This window comes from Apodemus sylvaticus, chromosome 18 (assembly GCF_947179515.1).
Source record: "Apodemus sylvaticus chromosome 18, mApoSyl1.1, whole genome shotgun sequence".
Classification (NCBI taxonomy): Eukaryota; Metazoa; Chordata; class Mammalia; order Rodentia; family Muridae; genus Apodemus; species Apodemus sylvaticus.
The window spans coordinates 59,399,142-59,418,027 of NC_067489.1; the positions used below are offsets into that span (position 1 = coordinate 59,399,142).

An 18,886-nucleotide genomic window follows, 5' to 3' on the forward strand; every position below is an offset into this window, starting at 1 on the left:
ACTATAAAAGGCCGCCTGAGTGACTGTGAAGGTTCCACTTTGAGGAGCGGAGCGATCTCTCGTCTCCCGCGGGCAATTCTGCACTCACTCGGTACGGTACCTGCAGCGGCTCCGTGCACAGGGCAGGTCCGGGTTCCCGGTCTGGGCTTGGCGGTGAGGCCAGGGGGATGCTGCTGTGCTAGCCCGGGAAATTGTAGGGCGTGGCAAGGTCAGAATATCCCGAAATAGGGGCTGAAGCGGAGCTGAGGGGACAGCACTAGGGGGTAGCTTTCAATGGAGCACAGAAGCCCCTAACCCAGGGGCCAGTACTCGATGGACCACAGAGGGAAGGGGCCTGAGTGGTGAGTGGGATGACCGACTCAGTCTCTTGAGGCTTCTGGGATAGGGGTCAATAAGTAGGGGCATCGGGATATGTGCGCAGCCAATCAAAGTCGGGCATCCGCATCGATAGTTTTTCTCCTAGGTGCTGAATCGGTGGCCCTACTCCAGACTTGCCGAGCTAGAAGCCGAATGTGAAGAACCCAGATGAAATATAGTTGCTCTTACATTTATGCATTACTCTTTGCACGCTTCCCCTAGCAGTCTGCCTGTGTTTCCTGGCACTCCCTACAGGAGCCCAAACTTGGAGTAACCCTCCTGCCTCAGTCTCCCTGTTTTAGTCTCCCTGAGATTAATGTATTCACGTGTAAGGAGCAGGTATTGATTTTCTCTTTCCTCATAACAAACTAGTACACACCGAGTTGCTTTAAACACAATGGGTGTTTTACTTTGCAGATTCTATTTAGACACGGGCTAAGTGCTTTTGCAAAGCCCAGCATAGCCTCTGCCTGAACTCAAGGCGTCTGCCGGGGCGGAGTCAGGTGCTGGGTGCTCATTTTGGTTGGTTGGATGGCGTCAGCAAGAAGCCTGGAGTTCTCTGATTTCTTACAAGTTGTTGGTTAAGGGCAACTCAGAATCTAATACCTTCCATTGTCACACCCCAGGTCACTTCTCAGGTGGCTGTGCCTTCCAGGGTTATAGAAAGCTTTCTGCTGTAACTAGCATGCTGGCAGTCTAATTATCAGAGACTGTCCGGTTAAATGAGGGTGTCGCCCGTCGCCCCCCCCCCCCCCCCCCATGGAAGGAAGGTATGCAAGGCAAAACGTGGAGCAAAGCTGTAGAGGCATCTTAAGATTTGGCCCCACAGGGGTGGTGGTGGTGGTGGTGGTGGTGAAGCGCTTCTTCTCCAGGTTCCTTTGTAGGAACTCAGTCCTTCTATCAGCAGCTCACACACCGTCCAATATCCCCCATTTCCTTTACATTTCCCGCATCCCTTTCCTCATCTCTCCTCTTCCCCCTTTTCTCCTCCTTATTTCACAAAAGATTTCTTCAAGCACAATTCGAAGCCAATTCTGACAGTACTGAGTTCAGAGGATATGCCTTTTGAATTTCCCATTGTAATATATAGAACCGGAGTTACGTGTGTATTATGCTGCAGACATCTCCTACTCTGTCATTAATATGTCTACATTCCTACAGGTCCTGTAAATTAGTCACAGTCGCTAGAGCTCTAGTCAGGTTTGGGCTTTGACTTCTTTTGGTGGGGGGAAGGGTGGTGGGTGGGATGCCACATCAGTCTGGATGCAGACATTTCTCTCAATATCTGCTTTACTCTGGTCCTGCCCTGGGAGTTGTGTAATGGTGATATGCTACTGGTTAGTCCCTCATTTTATGAGCTAGATGGTTTCTAGAGAAGGGACTGTCCCTTAAGGTGTTTAGTAACTTATTTGTATAGTCCTTTTCAGAAAGGCAGCTTAACAACTTTTGCTTTCAGAAATTGTTCCTGATATATTATCTTTAGATATTATATTTACTTTGCTGAGGAGAAGTCATGTAGCATCCTTTCTTCTCTTTCGTCAAGTTATCTTTTAACAATACTCCCTATGTAGTTGCTACACACACACACACACACACACACACATACACACATATTCATACATGTACAGATATATACATACATACACTTAAATACACATATACACACATATTCATACATGTACACATATATACATACATACACTTAAATACACATATATACACACACACACACATATATATACACACACATATATATACACACACATACATGTATGTGTGTATCAAGGTCAATCATGTTTTGCAGGACTTTGTGACAATTCTTGTGATTTGTTTTCATAGTGAGTAAAAAAATGAGAAACCAGTAAATAGTTTTTTGATTTATTTTTTTAAGTGTGTGTGTATGTGTGTGTGTGTGTGTGTGTGTGTGTGTGTGCTATGTATGGGGAATATGCATTTGAGTGCAAATATACTAGAAGTCGAGTGTCATTGGATCCCTTGAGGCACAATTACAGGCTGTTGTGAGCCTCTCTACTTTCTAGGAACAGAACCTGGTCCTCTACAATGGCAGCATAGTTTTACTTACTGTGTCATCCGCTGTCTTTCTGGCCCTTATATGTGCATACTTCCTAAAGACAGAGTGTGCCTGTGGGGATCAGAGGACAACTTGGAGGGTCGTGTTCTCTTCCTCTCATGTAGGTCTCAAGGATGGACCACAGGTCACAGGCTGGGTGGCGAGCAACTTTACCTGCTGAGCAATTTTATTGGCCTGGTTATGTAAATACTATTCACTGTAGATGCAGTTTGCATGTTTTGGTTGGAAAATATAGTCCTATATTACTGTGGCTACCACTGGAAATAGATTCTTACTACATGTAAACCATGTACATTGCTCCATTGAATTTTTTTTATCTTCCACGGTTTCTCTGTTTTCTGATTTTTTTGCATTTCCCCTCTTCCTTTAAATAGAATTACAATTCAAGAACTACTCTTCTGATTTTCTTTATTTTTTGCATTTCCCCTCTTCCTTTAAATAGAATTACAATTCAAGATACATAGTTGGTGGAATTTCTCATGCTTTAATGACAGGTTATATCCTTTTGCATTCTCAATGAACTAAAATGTGTGTTTGATATAGAATTTTGGCTTCAAGTTATTTTCTTTAAGAAATTTAAAAACGTGTTTTTTTTCCCCTCTCATAAAAGTATCCAGCAATATTACAAGACACCCTTCAAACAAATTTTTTTATATCAGTTCATGCATTTCTATTGGTTGATACATAAAGAAGGTAAATGCATTGTATAACTTAAAGCTGCATAGTATGTTTGCTAATAAGGCTTAAAACTTAGATGTTCTGTCTGCAGTGTGGAGACCTCTGTTCACTCATCTATGGCTCCATTTGTAGTATGTTTGTTTTGTTTTGTTTTTGCATTTTGCTTTTGTTATTTTTATTCTTATCGTACTTTTTCTCACTAGTTTGAGAAGATTTTCATAAGTTATCTATCTATCTATCTATCTATCTATCATCTATCTATCTATCATCTATCATCTATCTATCTATCTATCTATCTATCTATCTATCTATCTATCTATCTCACACAACATAGCTCTTTTATAATAGTGCATGGTACTTGAAAACTACATACCTGGCTAATTTTATTCCCATCCACTTTGACTTCTTCATCTGTCATTTTTTTCTTAGTATTTTCCATGTTTGTTTTTCACTTCTGTCTTCTAAATTTCTTTTCTTCTTCTTTTTTTTTTTTTTTTTTTTTGTATTTTAATACTCAGACGGTTAAGTCCAACAGAGGCAGGGACACTTTTATATTTCATTTGATGGAAGTGCTTTTGTATTTCATGCTGTAGAATAGATCTAGACATACATACCATTAACAGCTTGCCATGCACATACTACTACTAATGACTTGCTTGGTATGAGTTGACGGTCCAGTCCTGGGTCGATACTAGCAGACACTAACTAGACTCAGTGTTCCAGGAGGGTTTGCACCAGTGGGGTGAGAGCGAGCTCTTGGTGGCTGTCAGCTTTGGCCTTTGGTCTGTCTCTCTGAGGCTGGCTGGTTGGGGATGAGTTGTAGAGCACTTTATTTATTATAGGGTGATTACCAGCTGTTTTTCATATCACCAGCTCAGAATGAAACACCCTGAAGATAAGCCACAGAGACATACATTTTTACCATACACAGGGATCCCTTAGAAACACAAAGAAGAAGCCATAATACATATGCTAAGGACCTGTAAGATGGAGATGAAAGTTCTGACTCAACATTACAAGACAAAGAACCTACAAAGATGCCTTGAGTGTGTGGTGGCCATCTATTGGTGGATGTGAAGCCTGCCCTTAAGAGTAGATTGTTTCCTCAGCGAGACTCCCCTGAAAGAAACTAATTCTTTATTTGCAAGTGATTGCCTATTAGGGATAGCTTCTAGGTTAGGGATGGGGGCAGGGAGGGTGTATGTTCACCTCTTTCAGCCCTGGTGCCCCATCTGGTGCAGACCCATGTGGGTCCTTGTTCATATCGCCAGTCTTTGAGTTCACCTGTGCTCCAGCCCTATTGTGTCTAGAAGACCTTGGTTCCTTAGTGTCCTCTGGCTCTCACACTCTTTCTACCTCCTCTTGGGCTCAGGGGACTCCAAGAGGGTTGGCTTTGGCAATAGCCTAGGTTATTTGAGTGTTCCCATGGGCCTTACTTGGCCAAGAACTAGATGTAACCCATTAGATGTAACCCATTCCTGGTAATGGAAGCTCCATTTTGAAACAGGAGATGTCAAGTTGGAGCTCCAACTCCACTCCGCCCCCCTATTTGGCAAATTCATTTAGATTGTCTTCATATATGTGTTTGTGTGTTTGTGATAGGAAAGTTTACTGTATTAGGTTTCCATCTGACCCCCCCCCCCCCGCCCCATGAAATGTTCCTTAGTTTTAGTGGTTCCTCTCCATTTCCTCTCCCTTGCCTCATCCCATTACAATCCCATCCCACCCCAATTCCCTGCCATCCATCCATAACAAGCTATTCTATTTCCTTCTCCTAGGGCAACACAACCTTCATTCTAGCCATTCACACTATCCTTAACCCCTGTGGTTATACAGTGTGTAGCCTGCTTATCAATGACTATCAGTGACAGCTAGCATCCAAATAAGTGAATACATATTGTATTTGTCTTTCTGGTCTGAGTTCCCTCATTCAGGATGATTATTTTTCTAATTCCATCCACTTAGCTGTGAATTTCATGACTTTCTATTTTTAACAGCGGAGTAGTGATCCATTGTGCAAAATGTTTATCACCAAGCTAGGTTGCTTCCAATTTTTGGGCTATTATTATGAATAGAACAGCAATGAGCATGGTTGAGCAGTTGTCACCATGGTAGGATGATACATCCTTTGAGTATGGCTGGATCTTGAGGGATATTGATTCCCAGATTTCTGAGGAACTACCACCCTGGTTTCCATAGTGGTTGTACGAGTTTTCACTTCCACCAGCAATGGATGAGTGTTACCTTTTTCCTACATCTTCCCCAACATGAGCTGTAACTTTTTAAATTGATCTTGACCATCCTGATTATTGTAAGATGAAATCTCACAGTAATTTTAATATGAATTTCCCCAATGAGTAAGGACTTTGAACATTTCTTTTTTTTTATTCGATATATTCTTTATTTACATTTCAAATTATTTCCCATTTCCTGGATTCCCCCTCCCTGAAAGTCCCATAAGCCCTCTTTCCTCCCCCTGTTCCCTAATCACCTCCTTCCCATTTGTTTCTCTATCCTGGTGTTACTCTACACTGCTGCACTGAGCCTTTCCAGGACCAGGGGCCTTTCCTTCCTTCTTGGGCATCATTTGATATGTGAGTTGTTTCTTTGGTATTTCAAGGTTCTAGGCTAATATTGGCTTATCAGCCAATGAGTTGCCGGTGAGTGCATACCATGTATGTTCTTTGGTGATTGGGTCACCTCACTCAGGATGACATTCACCAGTTCCACCTACTTGCCTAAGAATTTCATGAATTCATTGTTTTTAATAGCTGAGTAGTATTCCATAGTGTAATTATACCACATTTTCTGTATCCATTTCTCCATTGATGGACATCTGGGTTCTTTCCAGCTTCTGGCTATTATAAATAGGGCTGCTGTGAACATAGTGGAGCATGTGTCCTTATTACATGCTGGGGAATCCTTTGGGTATATGCCTGAGAGTGGTATAGTGGGATCCTCCAGGGGTATCATGCCAAGTTTTCTGAGGAACCACCAGATTTATTTCCAGAGTGATTGTACCAGCTTGCAACTCTACCAGCAGTGGAGGAGTGTTCCTGTTTCTCCACATCCTCTCCAGCACCTGTTTTCTCCTGAGTTTTTGATCTTAGCCATTCTGGCTGGTGTGAGGTGAAATCTCAGGGTTGTTTTGATTTGCATTTCCCTGATGACTAAGGATGTTGAACATTTCTTTAGGTGCTTCTCAGCCATTCCATATTCTTCAAATGAAAATTCTTTGTTTAGATCTGTTCCCCATTTTTAATAGGGTTATTTAACTCTCTGGTGTCTACTTTCTTGAGTTATTTTTATATCTTGGATATTAGTCTTCTGTCGGATGTAGGGTTGGTAAAGATTTTTTCCCAATTTGTTGGTTGTCGGTTTGTTCTTTTGACGGTGTCCTTTGCCTTACAGAAACTTAGTAATTTTATGAGGTCCCATTTGTCAATTCTTGATCTTAGAGCTTAACTTATTGGTGTTTTGTTCAGGAAATTTTCTCCTGTGCCCATGTGCTCAAGGCTCTTCCCCAGTTTCTTTTCTATTAGTTTCAGTGTGTGTGGTTTTATGTGGAGGTCCTTGATCCACTTGGACTTGAGCTTAGTACATGGAGATAAGAATGTACTAAATCAATTTTCATTTTTCTGCATGCTGACCTCCAGTTGAACCAGCACCAGTTGTTGAAAAGGCTTTCTTTTCTTCACTGGATGTTTGTACCTCCTTTGTCAAAGATCAAGTGACCATAATTGTGTAGGTTCATTTCTGGGTCTTCAATTCTATTCCATTGATCTACCTGCCTGTTACTGTACCAATACCATGCAGTTTTTAACACTATTGCTCTGTAGTACTGCTTGAGATACTGATTTGGGGATACTGATTCCCTAAGAAGTTCTTTTACTATTGAGAATAGTTTTAGCTATCCTGGGTTTTTTGTTATTCCAGATTAATTTGAGAATTGTTCTTTCCAACTCTATGAAGAATTGAGTTGGGATTTTGATGGGGATTGCATTGAATCTGTAGATTGCTTTTGGCCAAGATGGCCATTTTTACTCTGTTAATCCTGCCAATCTAAGAGCATGGAAAATTTTTCCATCTTCTGAGGTCTTCTTCGATTTCTTTCTTCAAAGACTTGAAATTCCTGTCATACAGATCTTTTACTTGTTTGGTTAGAGTCACACCAAGATACTTTATATTGCTTGTGGCTATTGTGAAGGTTGTCATTTTCCTAATTTCTTTCTCAGCCTGTTTATCCTTTGATAAACAGTAGGAAGTAGGAAGCCTACTGATTTGCTTGAGTTAGTTTTATAACCAGCCACTTTACTGAAGTTGTTTATCAGTTGTAGGAGTTCTCTGGTGGAGTTTTTTTTTTTTTTTTTTTTTTTTGTTTTTTTTGGGGGGGGTTGCTTAAGTATACTATCATATCATCTACAAATAGTGATTAATTTGACTTCTTCCTTTTCAATTTGTATCCCTTTGACCTCCTTTTGTTTTCTACTTGCTCTACCTAGAACTTCAAGTACTATATTGAATAAGTATGGAGAGAGGGGGCAGCCTTGTCTAGTCCCTGATTTTAGTGGGATTGCTTCAAGTTGCTTTGAACATTTCTTTAAGTGTTTCTCAGCTATCTGAATTTCCTCTCTTGTCTGGAATTCTCTGTTTAGATCTGTTCCCATTTTTACTTTGTGTTTTTTTTAAATGTGCAGTTTCTTGAGTTTATGTATATTGGATATAGCTCTCTATTGAATATATACTTGATTAAAAAAAAACTTTTTCCATTCTGTGTGCTGCCACTTTGAATGATAGCATCCTTGGCCATCCAGAAACTTTTAAGTTTCATGAGGTCCCATTTATTAATTGTTCTTAATGTCTGTGCTATCAGTGTTCTATTCAGAAAGTCCTTTCCTGTTCCAATCAGTCCAAAGATGTTTCTTCCTTTCACTTCTGTTAGGTTCAGTTTATCTGGTCTTTTGTTGAGGGCTTCAATCCATTTGGAATTGAGTTTTGTGTGGGGTGATGCATCTATTTAGATTCTTCTACATGTTGCCATCCAATTTGACCAGCACTATCTGTTGAAAATGCTTGCTTGTTTCTATTTTGATTTCATTCCTGAATTTAAGACCATTCTGTATCTTTTTATTGGGAAAGTGAGAGAGACCATTGCTTCTTACTGTGATCCTGTTTGTTGACTCCAGTTACTTTGTTGTTGTGCTGTGGGTTTTCTTTGTTCTCCTTCATTTGATATTTTGGTTTGACACCATTTATTACTTGTGTTTTCTTGGATGTGTTTTCTCCCACCTTCTGTAAGACTAGATTTGTAGATAGATATTGTTAAAATTTGGTTTTATTGTAAAATGTCTGTTTTTTCCATGTATTTCGACTAAAAATTTTGTTAGGTATAGTTTGGGCTGGCATCTGTGGTCTCTTAACATTTGCCCAACATCTTTCCAGGCCCTTCTGTCTTTGAGAGTCTCATTGAGAAGCAGGTTTTATTCTCTGAGGCCTGCCTTTAGAGGTTGTTTGGTCTTTTCCCCCTTCATCTCTTACTATTCCTCCCTTGTTCTGTATGTTGTAGTTATTATGTGACATGGGGGAGTTCTTTTCTGGTCTAGTATGCTTGGTGTTCTCTATGCTTCTTGTACCTTGATAAGGACTTCCTGCTTTAGGTTGGGGAAATTTTCTTCTATAATTTTGTTGAAAATATTTTCTGTACTTTGGACCTGAGTTTCTTCTCCTTCCTTTATTCCCATTATGTATAGAATTTGAATTTTTATATTGTCCCAAGTTTTGGATGCTTTGTGCCTAGATTCCATTAGATTTAGCATTGTTTTGACTGCTGAGTATCCATTGCGTCTATTCTGTCTTCAGTGACTCTGATCCTCTGTCTCACCGCTCGTATTCTGTTGGTGATTCTAGCCTCTGAGGTTCCTGTTCTAGTCCTAAATTTTTCAACCTCAGTTTTTCCTCATTTTGGGTTTTCTTTATTGATTTCATTTCTATTGTTTGTCTTGAACTATTATTTTGTTTTGTTTTAAATTTCTAAAACTGTGTTTTCATCGATTTCTTTAATCAATTTACACATTTCCTTTTTAAGAACCTCTAACACATTCATACAGGCTATTTGCAAGTCCTTATCTCGGGGCCTACTGTAGTAGGGCTGATGGGCTCTAGTAGAGACATATTATCCTGGTTGTTATTGATTATGCTTTTTACGCTGGCATTTTGTACAATTTGGGATGATTGTAACTCTAGGTGCTGATCTCTGGTCTTGTCTTTGTGGGGTAGATGCTTCATTCCGTGTATTCTGTTGCTATCTCTGGGTGATGGCACTAGGTTTTCTGATAGTGAATGCTTCTGAGAGCCTGCCTAGTGTGGCTATTGGGGGTTCATGTTACAATGTGTTTCTTGGCATTGGGAGTTGACGTTTAGGGATGGAAGTGGGGCTAATGGGTCCACAGGAGGGAGAAAAGCAGGGTTTGCCAGTAACATCTGCTTAGTTCCCCGGAAATGGAGGCAGAGAGGAAGGAGAGGCAGCATCCAGCAGTGTATTACAGATCTGGGTATGAGATTGGGGAATTTAATGGAGAAGAGAATTGAGAGTAAAGAGCTGATGATTGTCTAGCTGCTTCCTTGGCTGGCATGGCTGTATATATTAATTTTCAAAATTAATATACCAATACTCCAGGTCCAGCCTTCCATTACTAGGCTGAATAGTAAGCCTCTCACCAATCTTGTACCACAGGACATCCCCTTGCTTTATTTTCTAAGCTCCAGAAACGATTTGCTGTCTCCTACGGATTTCTAGAGGAATAGATAGATGTCTTTTGTGTCCAAAACTGCAACTACAGGGTTAGCATAAAAGAATTTTTGGTTGTCTATGTATCTCTTTCCCTTCTCCCTTCTTGCTTGTACAAGGTCATTGAAAGCTTTGTTATCTTGGGCTGCTCTTTCTCAAATGAAACATTCTATAACTCTCATCCTAAGAAAGATAAAATGTGTAAGAGTCTTTCAGAATCCCAGAAACTCTGCGTAGGGCTAAAAGCAGCCTTGCAGTGTGGTTGACTATGGACAGATATTCTTAATTTGCTACATTATCTCTTAAGTGAAAGTTGGGTTCACTCCAACTTTAATACATTTTGAAAATTTCCATGTTATATTTTTTTCATATATAACAAATAAGGAAGTAAAATAAGAAAAAAACAATAATTAGAAGAGAGAAGGATGGAACGTGAAGTGGGCACACTTTCCGTTTTAAAAAATAGGTCAAAAGGGGGATTTTTTTTTTAAATGAAGAACTATTTTGTCACATAGTACAATCAGGTTCTGTTCTGGGGCAAAGACAGGCCTATTTGGGATAGGAGAGATGAGGGCACTGGCAGGAGGTTCTCAAGCTTGACAGGAAGTCAGCCAGAGACGCTGCAGAGGCTTGGAGGACGAGGAGGAAGTCCCGGATGCATTGAATGACTATTGAAGGTTACTAATTAGTAGAGTGTATTTATAAACTTATCTTCATGTATGAAAGGATTGTACCTGAAGAATGAGAAGCCAGTGCAATGGAGAGGGAGTGGAAGGGACAGAGGAGGACTGGAGGAAGGCGAGGAGAAGGGAGAGCGATGGGGACCCGGCATTCATATAGGAAATCCTCGAAAGAACATGTTAACGGCTCCTAAGGTCTGTTCTTATAAGACCTGGAACTAGTCCTCTGTTAAAAATTAGGTTATATGTTACTGATCAGCTCAGTGATTACTTATGTTTTCTGTTGTCAGAAATTTTAGGAAAATAGCTTTAAAGTTGTAAAGCTTAATTAATTGTACGTTTAGAAATTTTTAAATGAGGCCAGTAAAATCACTAAGCAGAGAACTAGCTGCCAAGCCCGAGAAAACCTGAGTTCTATCTCTGGGACCCACATGTGGAAAAAGATAGCTGACTCCAGAAGTTGTCCCCCAATCTCCACGTTTATATGGGCACATATGCACGCACGCGCGTGCGTGCGCGCGCACACACACACACACACACTTAAAGAAATGAAATGCAGTAGTTTTTAAAAAAATTTTGAAATGCCATTTTATAAACAACTATTTTAGTGTTATTCTAGATAGGATAACTATATTGCTTTGGCAGTTACTGAGCTTCTTGCGAAACCCTAATGTCTCTTTTAAGTCTTGTAGCTGTGAGCTTTGCCATCTGCACCCAAGTTCAAGAGATAACGACTCTGAGAATGAATTATTATGAATACCTGTCTAGGCTAAAATCTAAGGCTTGCTCTGGTACTAGCTTGCAACTCAATTATCCTGTTCATTCTATTCTAAGTCCTGCCGCATGGGGGTTACCTCAGGTTCATGAGATCTCCTTCAGGCTCATTTGACCTTCTCTCTCCATCAGTGTTCTGGGACAAATCTCCTGTTCCATACCTGGCTCTATCCCAGAATCCCCTCTCTCTCTACCAAATGCTCCATGTTCCAGTTCTGCCTCAGCTAATTGGCCATAGGTTTTTTTTTCATTGACAGGTGATACTTCCATACACTGCACAAAAGATTCCCTCTATATCTTTCATCATTCAGTTTTGGCTATTACTACACAAAAATAGATAGATAGATCTCCAATAAGTATTTTTTCATATTTTTAATAAAATCTTTAAATTTATTGGTTTATTTTGTGTTCTACTTCTCAATCTTTGTAATTGCTGTCTGTTGACTTTCTACAGAACAGTGCCCCTATGAGAAGAACCTGGCCTTCACTTGGAAGATTCTAGACTATTATCCAAGGGACAGACATAATTAAACTCAGGAGTGCAGTTCAGATGTAGCTAGCCCAAGAGCCATCTGTATCTTTCAGCTGTCAAAATTTGAAACAATTAAAAGGGGTTTCAGGTTTCATTGGCACTGAATTACCAACATTGATCACCTCCACCCCTTCCTACACTCACACAAAAAGGTATTAGTTACATCAACCAAGAGAGAAGTCATTGAAGTAGCAGGAATAGTAGGGATTAAATAATCAGATGGCTAACCAACAATATCTTCATGGGAAATTGTCCAGAGATATAAGGACAGGGGCAGACTATAAATATTAATCACCTTGGCCTTGGCAAGAGAGGAGAAACTTCATAGGATTTGCTAACAATTGTTTACGTACTACATCAAGTTAAGATTGTTCATAATATTGATTCGGGTTCAAAGAAAAGAGAGGGTCATTTCTGTTTCTATCTATCTTTTATCCCCTGGCTTCAGCATCTTACATCTCTCAGAGAAGCCTCTCTAGTCTTTCTAATCATCGTGTCTTTGGCTATAATTGTTTCTTGTTTCATGTGGTACTCTGAGATAGGCCTAGAGATGCACTGGAGAGTTTTCTCTTCTTTTCTTTTTTTCTTTCTTTTTTGAATTTATTGATATATTTATTTACATTTTAAATGCTTTCCCCTTTTCTGGACCCCCACTCCCCGAAAGTCCCATCAGTCCCCTTCCCTCCCCCTGTTTTCCCACCCAACCCTTCCCACTTCCCAGTTCTGATTTTGCTCTATACTGCTTCACTGAGTCTTTTCAGAACAACGGGCCACTCCTCCATTCTTCTTGTACCTCATTTGATGTGTGGATTATGTTTTGGGTATTCCAGTTTTCTAGGTTAATATCCACTTATTAGTGAGTGCATACCATGATTCATCTTTTGAGTCTGGGTTACCTCACTTAGTATGATATTCTCTAGCTCGATCCATTTGCCTAAGAATTTCATGAATTCATTGTTTCTAATGGCTGAATAGTACTCCATTGTGTATATATACCACATCCACTCTTCTGTTGAGGGATACCTGGGTTCTTTTCAACTTCTGGCAATTATAAATAGGGCTGCTGTGAACATAGTGGAACATGTATCCTTATTACATGCTGGGGAATCTTTTGGGTATATGCCCAGGAGTAGTATAGCAGGATCTTCTGGAAGTGAGGTGCTGGCAATAAGACATGTGACAGCTGATTAGGGGCCACAGTGGCAGTTTGCCATCTTTCCTAAGAAGCCGCTATTACAGATGAAAGTGTTATCACTGACGGTGGAGGATGATGGGTATATGTGGATGGATACAGCCACTTTCTTCTTCAGACTACACAGGCACTGTTGTGTTCCATATCTGAGGAAGCAGTCTATGTACACATGTTCTTAACAGCTTGGCATGTACACACTGCTAGGACTTGCTTGTTCTGAGTTGACTCCCCTGTTCAGGTAGGATTGATACTGGCAGATGCTAACTAGTGTCAGTGTTATAAGACGTGGCTGAACTCTGATGGCCAGAGAACTGGTGTAGGTCAAGTGTTGTGAACCAGAACGATACACACGCCACATGTCTAAGAAGTGCGGTTGACCTAATTAGAGAGGCAGACCTGAGCTCTGGAATGATCACCTGCTTTTGTCCTTTCTATAAGGCCTGAGATGGAAGACAGATTGCTTTTACGGTGAGAACAAGCTCTCTCATCAGATCACCACCTCTCTTAACAAAGCCTAGATTGTGTATTCAACTGTTCTTTACATTAGCGTTTGTGGGGTATCAGACAACCTGCATGTGGTATCCATGTTAACAACTTGAGATTATAGCAGGCTCATTTTATTCTTTGATATTTTCTATTTGTGGTATTGGCAATTGAACCCAAGGCATCACACATACTAGGTAAAGGCTCAATCAATGAGCTACATCATTAACCCTAACAAAAATTATTGAGAACCAGGACACACACACAACCACACACAACACACACACACACACACACACACACACACACACACACACACGCACACGCACACGCACACGCACACGCACACGCACATGCACACATAGTCATGTACGCACGCAGGAATGCATGAGCATTCATAGTCATTTACTAATTATTACAGGAATACAAATAACTGATTCTATGTTCCATAACTTGCCACTTAAGAGGGGGAAGAAGGAGGGGTAGGATAATGGTTGGGACTTCCGTTGTTCGCTAAGGATTGCAGTGAGGTAATCCAGTCACAAAAGAACACACATGGTATGTACTCCCTGATAAGTGGATATTAAGGATTGCATGTAATTTGTTACAGACCTAACTAGGGAAGCTCTTACATAATGTAGTGAGAGGAGGGTAGGCAGGCAGGCAGGCTGTGGGATGAATCTCTTAATTGTAAAATTAAAAACAAATGGTTTTATACCACAACATGGCTAGTTTAAAAGTAGTGCTGTAGCAGCAGGCACCTGCATCTCATTGATAGTTATGACTCCTTAATTAAAACTATATTGCTTTCTTCAATGTAGTAATTCTTTAAGACATTTCTTTAAACAGTTTCTGTGGTTTTAGTTTCTGTAGTCATAGATATGTGCATGTTAATTTGTTTGGCATGAACTGTCAAACTATTTTTTTTAAATGCTATAATTTGGCTCTTTATTTTGTTAGAACAGTTCAATAAAACAGTCTAGATTTACCATGGTCATTCTGTTTTGTTTTTTTCCCACCGCTACTGCCCACCTACCATGCATACTGTGAATATATAGGAACTTGTTCATTGCCTTATAGTGTTTTATAATATAGAATTGGACACTATCCATTCTTGAAACTTTTCATTAAAAAAAATGAGTGTTATGTGTGTGTGTGTGTAAATGTTGCTTTTATTTCCTCAGATGGAGGGATGAGGTGAGAGTCACACCCAAGCTGTGCAAATACACGGCTCGGGCTGAGTCCAGAGTGTCTCTGTCTAGGCCTAGGCCTAGGCCTGGAAACTTCTAGCTTCTCTACAATCCAATCTTCTGGAAGCCTGGACCTTTTTATTCTTTGATATTTTCTATTTGTGGTATTTGCAATCAATACCACAAAACCCAAGGCATCACACATGCTCGACAAAGCTTCAAGCCTCTGTCTGCTCAGCCAGGCATGGGATGCTTCAGGCTCCAACACTCGCTCCTGAGGAAGCTCACCCTTTCTAGCTCTTTCTGAATTCAGGCTGGCTGGTTGAACTCAGGTGTTCTGGCTCAAACTCCTCTCCATTCTTTCTGACTCAACTTTTCTTCCCTTGGCTTGAATTGATGTCTCTGAATCGCTCTGCTTGGCCTTATCTAACTTTGGCAGTCTTTTCTAGTCTGGCTGCTTCTCATTCTCTGGCTTCTCTGCAGCCTGGCTCTGTAAGACTACTGCACACACACCACACACCACCACACCCCAGTTCTCTCTCTCCGGCCGATCTTAAGTAGCTTCTCTTTCCTATGCTGTTCTTGTGTGAATTGAGTGTAACCTATCACTGACTCATTCTGTCAGATCTTTCTGTGATTTGTCATTTTGTCTGCCCCCCCCCCCCATTAAATGTCACTTTCGGATATAGCTGCTTCCTTCTGCAAACTTAACCTTCATTGTTATGGATTAAAGGTGTATTCTAATGGCAAGTCTGTGTTTTAGCCAGATCATAAAGTATTCCAGGACATGTTTGCATTCTGGCTGGATCATATAGACCTAGAAGTTACTTGGGATGTGATCTCTTGCCAAAGCAGCCCTGTTGCTGGATTAAAATCTCTCTATACCCAAGTGGTTTATTTGTTTGTTTGTTAGTTTTTTTCGAGACAGGTTTTCTTCGTATAGCCCTGGCTGACCTGGAACTCACTCTGTAGACCAGGCTGGCCTCGAACTCAGAAATCCCCCTGCCTCTGCCTCCCAGAGTGCTGGGATTACAGGCGTGTGGCCACTGCCTGGCCCAAGTGGTTTTTAAAAATCCTGTGTCAAAGTCATTCCTTCTTTCTTCAGATTTGATCATTTTTACAGACACATATTCTCATTCATTTTAATATTTGTTACTATGTTTGGTTCACCACTGTATGTTCCTGTTTTAATATTATGGGATAGAAATCTCTGACTTTTGGCTTCTCTCTCTGTCCACTGAAATCCCTGTCTGTCTGTCTGTCTGTCTGTCTCTCTCTCTCTAACACACACACACACACACACACACACACATACATACACACATTTATTTATTTATCTGTGTATCTATCTATCTATCTATCACATAATAAAGTCTACAAACCTAGACATGCTATACAGCAGACATCTGAGCATTTGGCTATCCCTCAAAAATTTGTCATCCTGGCAGTCTCCTGAAATTTATTAATGATTAGTAATTTTCAGAGTTATATATTTAGTTCTCTTCTTGATGTGGTTTCTCTGCATCCAAGCAGGTCATTTGTCCCAGTGACCCATTTTATCATTAATAAGCAAGTGACCTATATATTCAGATGTAGTTTGAGACCTTGTGTTTGACTTCTAGCCTTTCACATTTAAGAATCTACATTACATGGCTTACTGTAAGTCTCAAAGCCAGTCAAATTAAGGTGGACCACAAATGAGTTACTGATATTTGCTTGGCTTGTAGCCTTATTTCAAGATTCTGAGATCAGAGAATACCTTAATAATCTATCTTGCTGCATAAGCTACAATGTGTGTATGTGTGTGCTTATGTTTGTGTGTTATTGTATGTGTGATGCATGCATATGTACGAATGCATCCACATGTCCTGCATATTCATTTTGAGGACCAAGGAGGCAACTGAGTGAGTGTTTTGCTCTATTCTTTTTTTTTTTTATTGCCTTCAGACAGGATCCACAATGAAACTAGAAGCTTGCTAGTTTAGTGAGACTCACTAGGCAGTGGGCTCCTGAGAGCTGTTTGCCTTCATCCCCTAATGCTAGTTATATGAAGAGAAATATGAGCCATGCCTGGGTTTTTCCACAGGTGCTGGCATTTTGAACTCAGTTCCTCATGCTTTCGTAACAAGCCCTCTTACCTATGTAAGCATCTCTGTTCCCTGAATCAGAACCTTCAGAGTCATCCTTGACAGCCCACTTCTCTACCCTGATTTGATTTGTTGTCAATCTGTGTCCTCCTTACCTTTTAACAGCCATCAAATAAACTCACACCTTTCCAGCCTTATTACCTCAACCTTCCGATAACCTGTGATTACACCAAGCTGCCATTGTTACTCTGCCCAGCAGCGGCAAGAATATTATTCCTGCCCCTGTACTGTGCTGGAGTAATCTCTCCAAAATGCAGTTGCCTTCACACCTCCTTCAAATCTTTAGTAACTAACTATAATGCATGCTCAAAGGCTCTGCAAGCTTTGGTGCCTCTCTTGAACATCAAAGGCTTTCTCTCACTCTGCACTCCAGACTCCTGGCTCTTTACAGACACCTGGTTCGGGCTTCATTCCTTCATGCTACAGGCCATTGCATATGTAACATATGATGTTCTTCTCTTCCCTGCCTGGAACTTTCCTTTCCTTTGTTTTGTCTAATCTAATTCTTGTTTAATCCTTTAGAACTCTTCTTGGCCATTGATTTTTTTTTAGGGAACTGTCTCACATCTTTGACTTGGTCTCCTTTGTAACTGTTCCATATTGCATATACAATTATGTGATTAATGGTTGTTTTCTTGGTTTTTGTTCCTGGAGAACAGAGCTCACATAGAATGTGCTCATTTTTGTATTCCTACTGCTTATTTTTTTGTAAAAGATATAGTCATTCTGGGCACTTCTGTTGATAGGAAAGTTGATCAGTTTTCTCTTTCTTTGCAGATACGCCATTTCATTACTAATGACCATTGAGAGGAAACAGAAAAAAGGATATTTACATTTTTAATATTTCCCAGTTCAGGTTGGAAGCACAGATATCAGCAAAAATGGGTAATTTTTGATTCAAAATACTGTTTATAGCATTATAAAATATATGGTGTACAGATTAAATAGTTTACATATTAAAATAACTGAATCACTCTTTATTTCTCAAATAACAAGAAAGAGCTTCCTTAAAGACTGACTAAAATCATCCATTCTCTTTCCTTTTTTTTTTCAGAAAAAAAATACACAAGGTTTTCAGAAATAATGTCAAATTTAATCTTGGAAGCTATGCCAAAAGCTGAGTAAGTAATTTTTTTTGCAGTAATCCAGAGTTTTGAAATCATGTGTAATATTCCCCTTTCCTGTAGAGTTATTTAGCCTTATACGGTTTTAATCTGTATATGTCTCCATGGATAGAGACATGTAATTATATGTAACTGTATATTCAATAATGTAGGAGATTAATGATAATGCAGCAACAGCACCACACCTGTTTGGGGGTATGCTGTCCTCCATTTGGATTTTGTTATAATTCTGTTTTGTCGTTGTTTTAGCTATTCCAGTTTATTCAATGATTTTGTCGAATCGGAGTTCTTTCTGATTGACGGCGACTCCTTGCTCATCACCTGTGTGTGTGAGAAGTCACTTGAGCCAGGACAGAGTCTCCACTTTTTCTACAAGGTTGAGCGCTACCTGTTGGATGTTATTAGCAAAGGAGGACAATTTGCCATAGTTTTCTTCAAGGTAATACAGACCAGCTGAGTTATTGAATCTCTAAAGACTAAAACCGGAATTCACTTAATTAATTAGAGACAAGGTCTCTTATTGGCGAAGCTGACCTTGGACTCAACGATCCTCTTGTCTCTACCTCCCAAGTGAAAAGATTTCAGGTGTGCACTACCACATCCAGCTACGGCTAAAATTGGTTTTATAAAATTTTGTAAATGTTTTCATTTCTGCTTGCAAAGTAAAATGTATTTTTAAAAGGGCAGAAAATGGTTTGGAGGTTAAGGTCAGGAGGATTGAAGTTTGAAGCCTGCTTGAACCTCTTGCAGTGAGTCTTGAAAAGTCTCTCTTAAAAAAAAAAATCTGAAAATGCAGCTTGGTGGGGATTTGCCTATGCATGCAAGACTGTGGGTTCAATTTCCAGTACCA

The 18,886-nt window shown here is 40.1% G+C and overlaps 1 protein-coding gene across 3 annotated transcripts in view; it reads left to right on the top strand.

Annotated features, from left to right (window-relative positions):
• Nucleotides 1-10: 10 nt before the first annotated feature.
• The window catches only part of LOC127668459 (probable ATP-dependent RNA helicase DDX60), a 124,996-nt gene continuing 106,120 nt past the window's right edge, over nucleotides 11-18,886 (top strand). For 2 of the 3 annotated variants that reach the window (XM_052162110.1, XM_052162113.1), the window contains exons 1-4: nucleotides 11-91; nucleotides 17,690-17,797; nucleotides 17,967-18,033; nucleotides 18,286-18,475. In XM_052162110.1, the coding sequence (XP_052018070.1) occupies nucleotides 17,794-17,797; nucleotides 17,967-18,033; nucleotides 18,286-18,475 (261 nt within the window). In that variant the 5' untranslated portion in view covers nucleotides 11-91; nucleotides 17,690-17,793. Of the gene's footprint in view, nucleotides 92-463; nucleotides 697-17,689; nucleotides 17,798-17,966; nucleotides 18,034-18,285; nucleotides 18,476-18,886 lie in introns of all 3 variants that reach the window. The other variant, XM_052162111.1, reaches the window with a different exon arrangement.